The 11,145-nt window shown below is 45.1% G+C and overlaps 1 protein-coding gene across 1 annotated transcript in view; it reads right to left on the bottom strand.

Moving 5' to 3' along the window:
• The window catches only part of SLC30A8 (solute carrier family 30 member 8), a 34,723-nt gene that overhangs the window by 8,088 nt on the left and 15,490 nt on the right, over window positions 1-11,145 (bottom strand). The window contains exons 5-7 of the mRNA XM_019519451.1: window positions 9,700-9,853; window positions 9,343-9,532; window positions 8,845-8,950 (exon numbers count right to left, since the gene is read on the bottom strand). Of these exons, the coding sequence (XP_019374996.1) occupies window positions 8,845-8,950; window positions 9,343-9,532; window positions 9,700-9,853 (450 nt within the window). The remainder of the gene's footprint in view (window positions 1-8,844; window positions 8,951-9,342; window positions 9,533-9,699; window positions 9,854-11,145) is intronic.

Genomic DNA, 11,145 nt, shown 5'->3' with positions numbered 1-11,145 from the left:
TGGAGATTGCACCACTTCTCTGGGTAACCTGTTCCAGTGTTTTACTACCTTCCTTGTGAGAAAGTTTTTCCTAATATCTAACCTACTTCCCTTGCTGCAACTTGAGACCATTGCTCCTTGTTCTGTCATCTATCACCACTGAGAACAGTCGAGCTCCATCCTCTCTGGAACCCCCTCTATGCACTCTATGCTATCTTCCAGGTCACTGATGAAGATATTAAACAAAACCAGCTCCAGGACTTATCCCTGCGCCACTCCACTTGAAACTGGCTGCCAACGAGACATCAAGCCATTGACTACTACCCTCTGAATCCAGTGATCCAGCCAGTTTTCTATCCACTTTACAATCCATTCATCCAACCCATAATTCCTTAGCTTGCCTGCAAGAATGTTGTCAAGGTAGACCATATCCACTGGTCTCCCTACATCCACAGAGCCAGTCATGTCATCATAGAAGCCAATCATGCTGGTCAGGTATGAGTTGCCCTTAGTGAATCCATGCTGATTGTTCCTAATCACCACCTTCTCCTCCAAGTGCTTATAAATGGATTCATGGAGGACCTGCTCCATGATTTTTCCAGGGACTGGTGTAAGGCTGACTGGTTTATAGTTCCCTGGATCCTCCTTCCCTTTCTTAAAAATGGGCACTATATTTGCCAATTTCCAATCATCTTGGACCTCTTCCAATTGCCATGAGTTTTCAAAGATGATGGCCAGGGGCTCTGCAGTCACATTTGTCAACTCGTTCAGCACCCTAAGTGCATCCCGTCCAGCCCCATGGACTTGTATAACTATATCCAGCTTTTCTAAATAGTCCCTAAGCTGCTCTTTCACCATAGTTGGCTGCTCATCTCCTCTCCAAACTGTGACATAGGGCCAAGTGAGGGCTGTGCAACACTCTTCTGTGTCACCTCTTCACCTCCACCCTAGACTTCAGCAAAACTGAGAGAATTAAATCCAGAACTGCAATCCAAAAAGCCACTAAAAGGCTACCTAATCCTGGAGATGCCTAAACTGCCTAACTGCCTTCATTTATTTTATTTAGAACGACTCCAGCCTGAACTAGAGGTTTATGTGGGTTTTGTATATATGCATTCACTCTTATGCAATGACCCTTTTTATACTCCAAATTAATTATATGCAAGGTAAATTCACTCTTATGCGATTGGCATTGGCATGCTCCCCTCTCCTCTAAGCAGGTAAATCTGTGGGAGGAGGGGAAAGGGCTGTGGGGCTGGGGCCTCACTCACCCCAGCCACTGCTAAAGCTGCTCTGGGAGTGGCCAATGCCAGCTGCCTGCAACCATAACCTGAACCCCGCAGGGCTCTGCTTGTCCCTACTCACCCCAGCCCCTGGGCTGTGCCATGCCATGGTACAGGCAGCTGGCATCGTTTGCTCCTGGGGCCTCTGCAGCAGAGGCTGGGGTGAGTGGGGACAAGTGGAGGCCCGGGGGGGGGGAGCACAGCGCAGCGCAGTGCAGCTTGTTGCTGCTCACCCCATCCCCTGCTGCAGTGGCCCCAGGAACAGCCAACACCAGCTGCCTGCAGTTGCTGGGCCGTGCTGTGCCCCGAGCCCCATGGGGCTCTACTTGTCCCCACTCATCCCAGCCCCTGGTGCAGTGGCCCTGGGAGTAGCCAACACCATCTGCCTAAACCACGGCATGGCACAGCCCAGGGGCAGGGTGTGGGGTACAGCTCTTGCTGCTACACACACCCCAGGAGGGCTGCAGGCTGCGGGACTGCATCAGGCTCTTTCCAGGGGGCCCATGCCCCCAGATCTGTGCGTGGGACAAGAGCAGGATGCCACCTGCCCCAAGCACCAGGAAGAGCCCAGTGCCACCACTGGCCCCAGCCCACAGTGGCAGCCTGTTCTTGTCCCATGCGCAGATCTGGGAGTACACAACCTCCCAGGAAAAGCCCAGAGCAGCTCCCCAGCCTGCAGCCCTCCTGGGGTGTGCATAGCAGTAAGAGCCTCACCCTGCACCCACTGACAGTTCCCTCCACTTCGCCCCCTGCTGCAGCCCTAGGAGCAGCCAACACCACTTACCTGCAGCCGCTGGGCTGTGCCACATCCTTCCCCCCCCAACCCTTCCCTAGCCTCAGCCTTACTCCCTTCCTTCCTCACCACCGTGGGAATGTATCCCTATTTGTTACCTTATAAACTGGGTTTCCTTTATTCAAATTTGATTTATGCAAATTTTTCTGGGAACACAAGTACTGCATAAAGCAAGGAAAACCTGTACTTGGTGCCTAGCTCCTACCTAGGCCCAATCAGGATCAGGTGACCATGACAACAAAAAACTACCAACAATCCAGCTAATTCAGCATCTTCTCTGGCAGTAGAAAGTAGCAGATGCTTTAGACTAGGGGTATCAAACTAACCTAGTGCCCCAGGCCAGACTTAGACCCAGAGGCTCATTGCCAACCGATCCAAACCCGGGCATGGAGCAGTGGCAGCAGGCACCAAAATAGCAGTGGGGCAAGTGGCCATGGACCCAGTTTGTACTTGTCATGGCAGAGTCATGCAAGTGACAGTGAGGCAAGTGGCCACAGGGTGACTGAGGAGTATGTTGCAGAGCCCTCGCTTGCCCCTGTGCCAGCAGTGGCCATGTTTAGTGATACTCGAAGGCCCTGAATTCTGAGGCAGGCCCTGTCCACCGTTAGCCATGCCCCCAAGTTCCCTAGCCCGCCAGCAACCTCATGGGCCAAATTGAGCAACACTGCAGGCCAGATATTTTAGAAGAAACCTCTGCTTTAGAAGAAAAGTATAAGAAACAAGGTGATCCATCCCTGACATTCCTTCCCAATCTCCATGAACGGGTTGAATCCCTAACCATTGATATCTCTATAAATGTACTGAATCCCTTTTTGAATCTGGTTATACTTTTGCCATCCATAACATCTGGTGGAAATGAGCTCTGTGTGTTAACTATGGGTTGTTGTGACAGGAGTATCAATATCGGAGCCCTTCTGGGAGTGACTCCGCCCTCCTGTAATGGGCCAACCGCCTGCTTACTCTCCTGCCATCTCTTGATCTTACTTGATTAAAAGATGGTTGTAATCAGCGGGAGGCTGCCCATTTTTCCGCGCCCCGGTGACAGGGGGCGCTATCTGCAGCTCCTTTTCCTCCCCTACACCGCAGCCCAAGCCTCGAAGATGGAGTTGACGTGGTTTGACCTGGGCCTTGTTATATTCTGGCCCTCCTCTTTACTCCCGGGGCTCCTCGCTGCCCCCCTTCTCTCTCGGGGCTCCTCACTGCCCCCCTTCTCTCTCACTCCAGGGCTCCTCATTGCCCCCTCTCCTGGGATTCCTTGCTGCCCCCTTCTCTCTCGGGGCTCCTTGCGGCCCCCTCTCTCTCACTCTGGGGTTATGGCCACTGCACCCCACAAATGCTGTGCCCTCTCGGGCACCAGGAACCCCCACACTACTGGGGAGTCCCTATGAGGCCTCCTCCAACCCCTAACAGCCTCACCCAGTCCTCTGGTCAAAACAGTAAACATAAAACATAAAGCCCCTGGGCTACAACATAAAAACTAGACCGTCCGGTCAACCAAAATCTACTCCCTACTAGAGAGTGAGGGAGTGGGGTGGGGGGGGGGAAGGAGGGCTCCCCAACCCCAGCAGTGACCGGGGGATGCTCTCACTGCCAGAGTCCTCCCCTCTGTCTGTCCGAGCTGAGTCCCTACTCCCACGGCTGCTGGAGAGGGACTACCCTCCTGGCCTCCTACCTGGGCTTAAGAAGAATTAGCCGTGCCCCTTCCTGTCAGCTGGTTTTACCAGTTACCCTAGCAACCAGCACCTGTGTAGCCCTGGTGATTGGCAGCTGAGCCTCCCCCTTTCTGCCACTAGGGGTCTCCCCAGAGCAGCCTCCACTCTCAGGCGCAGGGCACCTGAGTCTACTGTGACAGTTGTGTAAAAACAGGACTTTCTATTGTTTGTCTGCAACCTGTTGCCTGATGATGCAAGAACTAGAGGACTCCCAATGAAATTATGAGGCATAATAAATAACAGTTCCCTTTTCACTTTTCCACTCCATTCATGGTTTTATAAGACTGCTACCATATCCCATTTCAGCAGTTTTATTTCCAAGTTGAAGAAATTTCTAGTTTTTCCAGTCCCTCTCTAGATGGAAGCTATTCCATGCCACTGATATTTTTGTTGCTTTTCTCTGTCCCTTTTGTAGTTCCAGTATATCCTTTTTGAGATTGAGATGGGGCAGCCAGAACTTTACCCAATATTCAAATATGGGTGCTCCATGAATTTATATTATTCATAATATACAAATTCATTATATGTGTGTGTCTGTGTGTGTGATTTCATGTTTCAGTTATTTTCCTAATGATTCATAACATTTTGACCTAACATTTTGGACTTTTTGACTGCCACTACACATTGAACCAATGCCTAAGTCTCTTGATGGGAATTTACATTCTCAAAACATCCTTACACATATCAACAGGACTGGACAAAATTGCATGTGTGGCCATTTTCTTTTACAATATCTGTGGTGTTGTCATCACACAATTATTCTACAATGGCCTCAAGGTTAGCAAATTAGCCCAGGAAATGAGGGAACAGGATTTTAGGCCATCTTCAAGGGGGTGGACTAGATGATCTATGGAGGTTCCTTCCAGTCCTACTTCTCTCTGATGCCCTATAATTCTCACCCGGAGTTCAAATCCATACCTTCCAAGAAAATGTTTTAACCATCAGGTAATGGACTTCCTGTTAAAAGATTACCACTGTAAAGCAAAGGCAAAATTAATAGGCCAGAAAGAAAACACAAAAGGAAGCCTGACTCTGTTCTGTAGCGGTCTGAACTCTCTCAGGATTAGCGGGACATTAATCCCAAGTATCTTCCTGGACAAGTGCTCTAACCTGGAGGCTACTAGCAAATATGTGGGCACTGCCACCTTTTAAAAGAAAAGGGTGTCCTCTGATCATTTCTTTTAGGCTAAGTACAGATAGTTCAAAAACTTGAGGCTGAATTGATTCACTCTTTGCAGGTTAGTCTAGGCTGTGTAGATTGAATTGATAAGCAAGTGAACAGGAATTCATTTTTGATTCTGGAAATGCAGCTATGTGCCTGCAGTGTCTCAGGCCAGAAGCTGGCAGGCACTAGAGTGTACCTCCCTGCTCAGCTGGAGGAGATAGCTTGGGCCAAAGCTAGTTTGCCCACTCTTTGAGTGGGGGGGAGGAGGTTGGGAGGAGAGGTCCAAAGCATCCTGGGATGCTGGGGAACTGTGATTTAACTTGAATCTGGAGGGCATCTGGGACAGAAGTTCAATAAACCAATTTAGCCTAAATCAGTTAGGTCTTATACTACATACAACCAAGTTTATTTTAAACCAGTTTCAGCCATTTTGAAAGCATTTCAGGTGGACTGAACTTCTGGGCTAAGTACAGGCAGTCAAAAAACCTGAGGCTGAATGGGTTCAATCTTTGCAGATTAGACTAAACTGTGTAGATTGAACCAATAAGCAAGTGAACAGACATTCACTTTTGATTCCAGAAATGCAGCCAGATGCCTGCAGTGTCTCAGGCCAGAAGCCAGGGGACAGTAGAGCATGCTTCCCTGCTTGCCTGGAGCAGACAGCTTGGGCCAAGCTAGCTTGATCACTCTGCAAAGGAGGGTTTGCAGGGGAGGTGCAAAGCATCCTCGGATGCTGGGGGACTATATGGTAACTTGAATCTGGAAGGGATCTGGGACAGAGGTCCAATAAACCAATTTAACGTAAATCAGTTAAGTCTGTTACTACATCCAACTGGGTTTATCTTAGACCAGTTTTGGCCATTTTGAAAGCAGTTTATGTGCATTGAACTTCTATTGTGTTACAGTTTTGAACCAGTTTCTGGTCTCTTATACCAGTTATGTGTAACGTCTATCCCTAGCCCTGTTGTGTTACAGATCTGAACCAGTTTCCAATCACTTATACTGGTTTATGTGTAATTTATGTCCCTAACCTTGAAGAATGGATATCAGTGTCTACTCTCAGAGAGAATTCTAAGCCTCAGATTCATATAAGTGGAGATGCCTGCCTGCAGCTCTGAGTTAAATGCCTTAGCTCCATACACTCTTCTCTGCATTTCTTATTGGTTAGCTCTGGTCATCTTCATGCTCTGCAACTGACGTTTTGGGGTCCTACCCTGAAGCACCTTTCTCCACATATAATAATACCAGTAACACAGCAATCTAACAGGTGTTTTAGGACCTAATTTGGACATGCCCAAGTCTTTTACAGGATCAAGCTCTTGATGTAATCAGCCAATAAGGCTTTGTCTACTTTGTTTATAGCCAAAGTAAACGGTATAATCTGCTCATTGTACTCCAGCTAGGCAGTTAATTAAGATAATTTCTAACTTTCTATGCCCTAATAACTAAGGCCAGAGCATGTAAAACTTATATCATGGTAACACTGGAATTTTTCTTAATGAAGCAGAAATAGACACAAAGGAAAAAAGAGAATAAAGACATAATAAGCTATTAGCTATGCAGACAGTCAGACCAGCTAAACCATAACAATCCAAAATCTACATAATTCTAGCTCGCCTTCCCTTTAGGGCCTATGTCTTTTGTAGCTGAGACAACAGCTGCATCATACTGTTCAGCCCCAGGAAGGCTGAAACATGCATCCGTGACTGCTAGAACCATTCAGCCTTGGCAAATCAAATTTTCAGGCTCATAGCTGACAACATTAAATATTGCTAAATCTAGTCAGTCTTACAGCCTTGATGAAAATGTGCTGGGAATTGTCCATTTCACCTTGAACTCTAACCTCATCTGAAAAATACCGGTGCTTGCCTCTTCAGATCAATGTAACTAGAAGTCTTAGCAGTATTTCATATTTCTGCTGCTTGCAAATTGCCCATTCCACAGAAGGTCAAACTTATAGTACAATCTTTTTTTTTTTTTTAGTTTGCTGGGGTATTTTTTTTACATTAGCTGTTGTATTCAGGATGCATACAATGAACTTAGCAAGCAGAATTCACAAATGCCAAATGGATTTGAGAAGTAATGGTATGCACTTGGGGAGGAAAACACCAGTTGTAGGAATGCATTGCAGTTCCATTATTGAACCACCAACACAAAGATTCTCATAATGAATGGATATAATTCCATCAAGATTTCATAAAAAGGAATCCCACTAGTATAATTATGGTGAGAACATGCTTAAAATTATAAAAAATACTGATAAATGACCTCAAAATGCACTGTTCCTTCTAGACAAAGAGTCTTGTTTAGCTAGGTGTGGGTATTATGTTGCTGTTAAAGGGCAAGGCCTACCTGTGATTTAAGGCAGCAACAAGCAAAGGAGTTTGGATCTCAGAAGAATGAAAGACATGCTGCAGGGCTGTGGTGCAATATCAGGTGAAGTGTTAAACCATTTCTGTGTTTCTGGCCATAGCTTCTAATGTTGGCACAGTGTATAATGTACAACTGGTCAGTCAGTTTCCCATAATAGCCAAAGTCATAGGGTACCATCATAACAGTTTGTTTATAGCCTCTCGCCATCATGGATATTATTTGACCAAAGAAGTATCTCTAGTACGGTTTTTCCTTACAATACATTAAGATAATTATACTATGAAAATACTAGTGCTCAAATCTACAGGTGTGTTCAGCTAAGTGCGCATGTGTGGTTTGCGGTGCCTGAAAGCTGTTTGAGGTGCTACAAACTGCATGCGGCACACATGCCCATGTGCACTAATTAGCAGTGTGCTGCCAAAATTTAGCACCAGGAGATCCCAGTGTCAAATAAAAATGCTGCTAAAAAAGGCAATGAAGCTCATGTGGCAGCAGCATACACCTCCAGAAACAGAGCCTAGCTGGCCAGAACTGCAGTCTGGTTGCCAGCCAGGCTCCATGTGGCCTGATCAGCGATGCTGCTTCCCTGGGAGGCCCCCAGACCCCAGGTAAGGTTGCTGGAGCCAGCCCAGGTACTGGCCCCAACACCACCCAGGTCAATTTGCCTTGCACCGGACACACGTGCAAGGGTGTGCCCTGAGCCAAAAAGCAGCAGCACAAATATGTGCCACTGTTATTTGTGCCACAGGAAACATGTACCCTTGCACTTAACACACCCTACAAGTTAAATTCTGACTTCCTGTTTATGTACATATCTTCAATTGCAGATTTATCTTCACATACAGAGTAGCAAAACTGGAAACTGAATGAGGTCACAGAGAAAAGACCTTGCCAGATTATCTTCAAAATATGTTCAGAGATCTGATGTGTATTTCTGTCCACTCTCATCTATTCTAAATTTTGTATATGTTATTTTAAAATAGTTGGAAGTCCAAATAGTTGGATCGTCCAAGACAATCTGTAATGCAGAAATGATCTGATTTTCAAACAGACATTCAACTGCTCAACTAATTTGCATGCAGAGTTGTCATAAATGCATGTGGAGGCTGATTATTTGTGCCCTCAGATAGCCAATTAGATATCCATGTCAGTATCTAATTTATACACACAAATGTAGTAACTTGCCTGTATTCATGATGGATAAATGAAATTGTTTGCCAGGTGTTTTTGAAAATCAAGCTCTAAATTATAATGATTTATGTGAGGATTTCTATGAAACAGGGATGACATGCCTATTTGTTCTCTAAGGAATGCTGAAGGTTTGGTTTTTTTCAAGCAAGCCTAAAATGAATCTCCTAAATCCATATTCAACACCTAAAGATGCAAAGCACTTCTAAAAATCAGGACATGGACTTATGAACCAAACCTTAGGTATCCATTTTTTATGATCTTGGCTGGTGATTTCAAGTACAATGGAGGGAGACGTAAAAGACCATAATAGTACTGATTCTGGAAAAAAACAGAACATGCAGTTCCTACCTTCCATTAAAATGAGCAAAATATCCCTTAAAATGGTGATGGTTGTTGCCAAAACAAAGAAGGAGAAGACAAATGTGCAGATGGGGTCAGCTATTTTGTATTCTGGCTAAAAAAAAAAAAAGATAAACATGGTACTAAATTAAATCCATCATTTTCAGTTGCTGGCTGGCTTGTTTAATTAGCTAATCCCAGAGCACTATAATCCATACACGACACAGAAACTGTTACAGATATTCTTTGGCAGCTTTTGAAGGCCTCAAATCACTAAGAATGAAAAAGAGAGAAAAACAACTGTATCTTCCTTATGGCTTAAATGCTGAGGAAAAACTGTTCTGCTCTCAACAGCCATCTTATTCCTTGAAATGAACATAATTGCCATTGACTAATATACAATATATATCACTGAGAGAGAAAAACATTTACTTAGTATTTAATGACAGTTATGGAAATAACTTTATTCTTAATTGCTATGAAGGTGAGTAAACTAATAAAACTGACCTTAAAGAATATTATAAGTGCACTAATTAGCACACTAATGCTCTGAAATATGTCCCCAATGGCATGAACAAAAGCTGCCCTCACACTGGCATTGGCCAAAACCGGCTTCTGTTGTGGAGCTGACATACGTTCATTGGCTTGTGCTCCATGACTATGTCCATGGCCAGTCTGGTGTAGAGTCAAACTTATTCTGAAAAAGATGGAGTGCTGCAAATGTCAGTGATATCTTTCCATCAGAAAACAACACCCTGACACACTCTGTAGAGCAAAATCTAACTATCCATCTGGGTATGTGTAAAAATACATATTCCCCATGTCAGGAAATCCCCAAAAGATTGAGGATTTTAGAAAACTTACATGATATTAGCTATCACTGCACAGCCCGAAGTAATGAGCATCACTGTGGCTTCAATCTCATAATTTGGATGAAGGAGCCTGAGGCTAGCCAAATATGTCATCACGCCAGTCACCATCCAAATGATCATCATTGACATCAAAGCGCCCAGAATTTCTAGGGGTTAAACAAGTGAGTTTTAATAGCGTTCTAATTAAAGGGCAAGGAATTGTTAATAAATTAACGCTAATGCTTTCAGATGTCTGGGGGGTTTTTTCTCATGTTTTCACAGGTCCTAACGTTCTTGCCAGATTGGGTACAAATAAGTCTGGCTTTCTCAAGGCCAACTCGTACTGCAAACCCACTGGCCTAGTTTGGAGTTAGAGTACTGATACTTGTTCACACAAGTTTACATGAGGGGGCTTTAGCCACAGAGAAAATGGTAGGACGGCCAGGCCCTTTGGTGTATATTCAGTTCTGCCCAGGGCAGATCCAGGGGAGGTGTGGCAGCGTGGTCACACCCCCATCAGCGGTGTGGCACACGTGCAGTGAGTTGTCTGATCTCACTGGCATATCAGTGCAGCTCTTGCCAAAGCTCTGTGTGCGCTGCAAGCTCTGAGTTCACAGCATACACAGATGATTGTTGTACACAACAGCCGATTGTCATAGGCTCTGGCTCAACTGAGCCACACAACAGAAAGAGACATAGCTGCACTTCCCTCTGCTTGATCCTGGATCCAGCCATGGTGCTGCCAGAAGTCTTTCAGCCTCCAGGGCTATGCCACCTTCCCCAGATGCAAGCAGCTCTGTTGTCAGAAGGCATTTACTACTTGCTGAGCTGCATTCATATCAGCAAGTTTGCCAGCAAAGCTGCATTATTTCCAGGGTGTAATCTAGCTCTGCTGGCAGAACTTTGTAGTATAAAAGGAGCCCAAGTGCCTGCTGCTTCCTGGTGCAGGAAGCAGAACTACTGATCACTATGTGACTTGCATCTTGTGATTCATACTTTTTTGTGCCCAGTTGCCCACCAATGCATCAGTGAAAATTGAATTTGCTGCCAAATGAAAGACTCAAGAGGTTTGCCAACATCCAGAATGGACAGGGGCTATCACACAAGCCTAAAGTGTCAATTCAAGAAATCAAAGGCAAACTAAGATTTTGATTTTTCTGCACTTTTACACAGACAAATACATGTGAAAATAAGTATGTATAATTTCTAAAGTACCGGCTTCTGTAGACTTGGAGTCCAGCTATTCTTTAATTTTTTTTAATGTACATGTGCATGAAAACTTACATATCCACAAAACATGACTGGCACCTTCAGCTTCTCAAGACAGAAGATGAAATTATAGCCCTACTGAATTTGATAGGGGTTGTGTCACTAACTTCAAAATGGGTCAGGGTTTAACCTAGGACTTATGTCTGGTGGACTGGTGGTTTAATTTCTCTCTCTCTCTCTCTCTCTCTCT

The sequence above is a fragment of the Gavialis gangeticus genome, unplaced genomic scaffold, assembly GCF_001723915.1.
Source record: "Gavialis gangeticus isolate Ggan-Ray unplaced genomic scaffold, GavGan_comp1, whole genome shotgun sequence".
Lineage (NCBI taxonomy): Eukaryota > Metazoa > Chordata > Crocodylia > Gavialidae > Gavialis > Gavialis gangeticus.
This window is presented reverse-complemented; position numbering and strand designations above follow the sequence as displayed.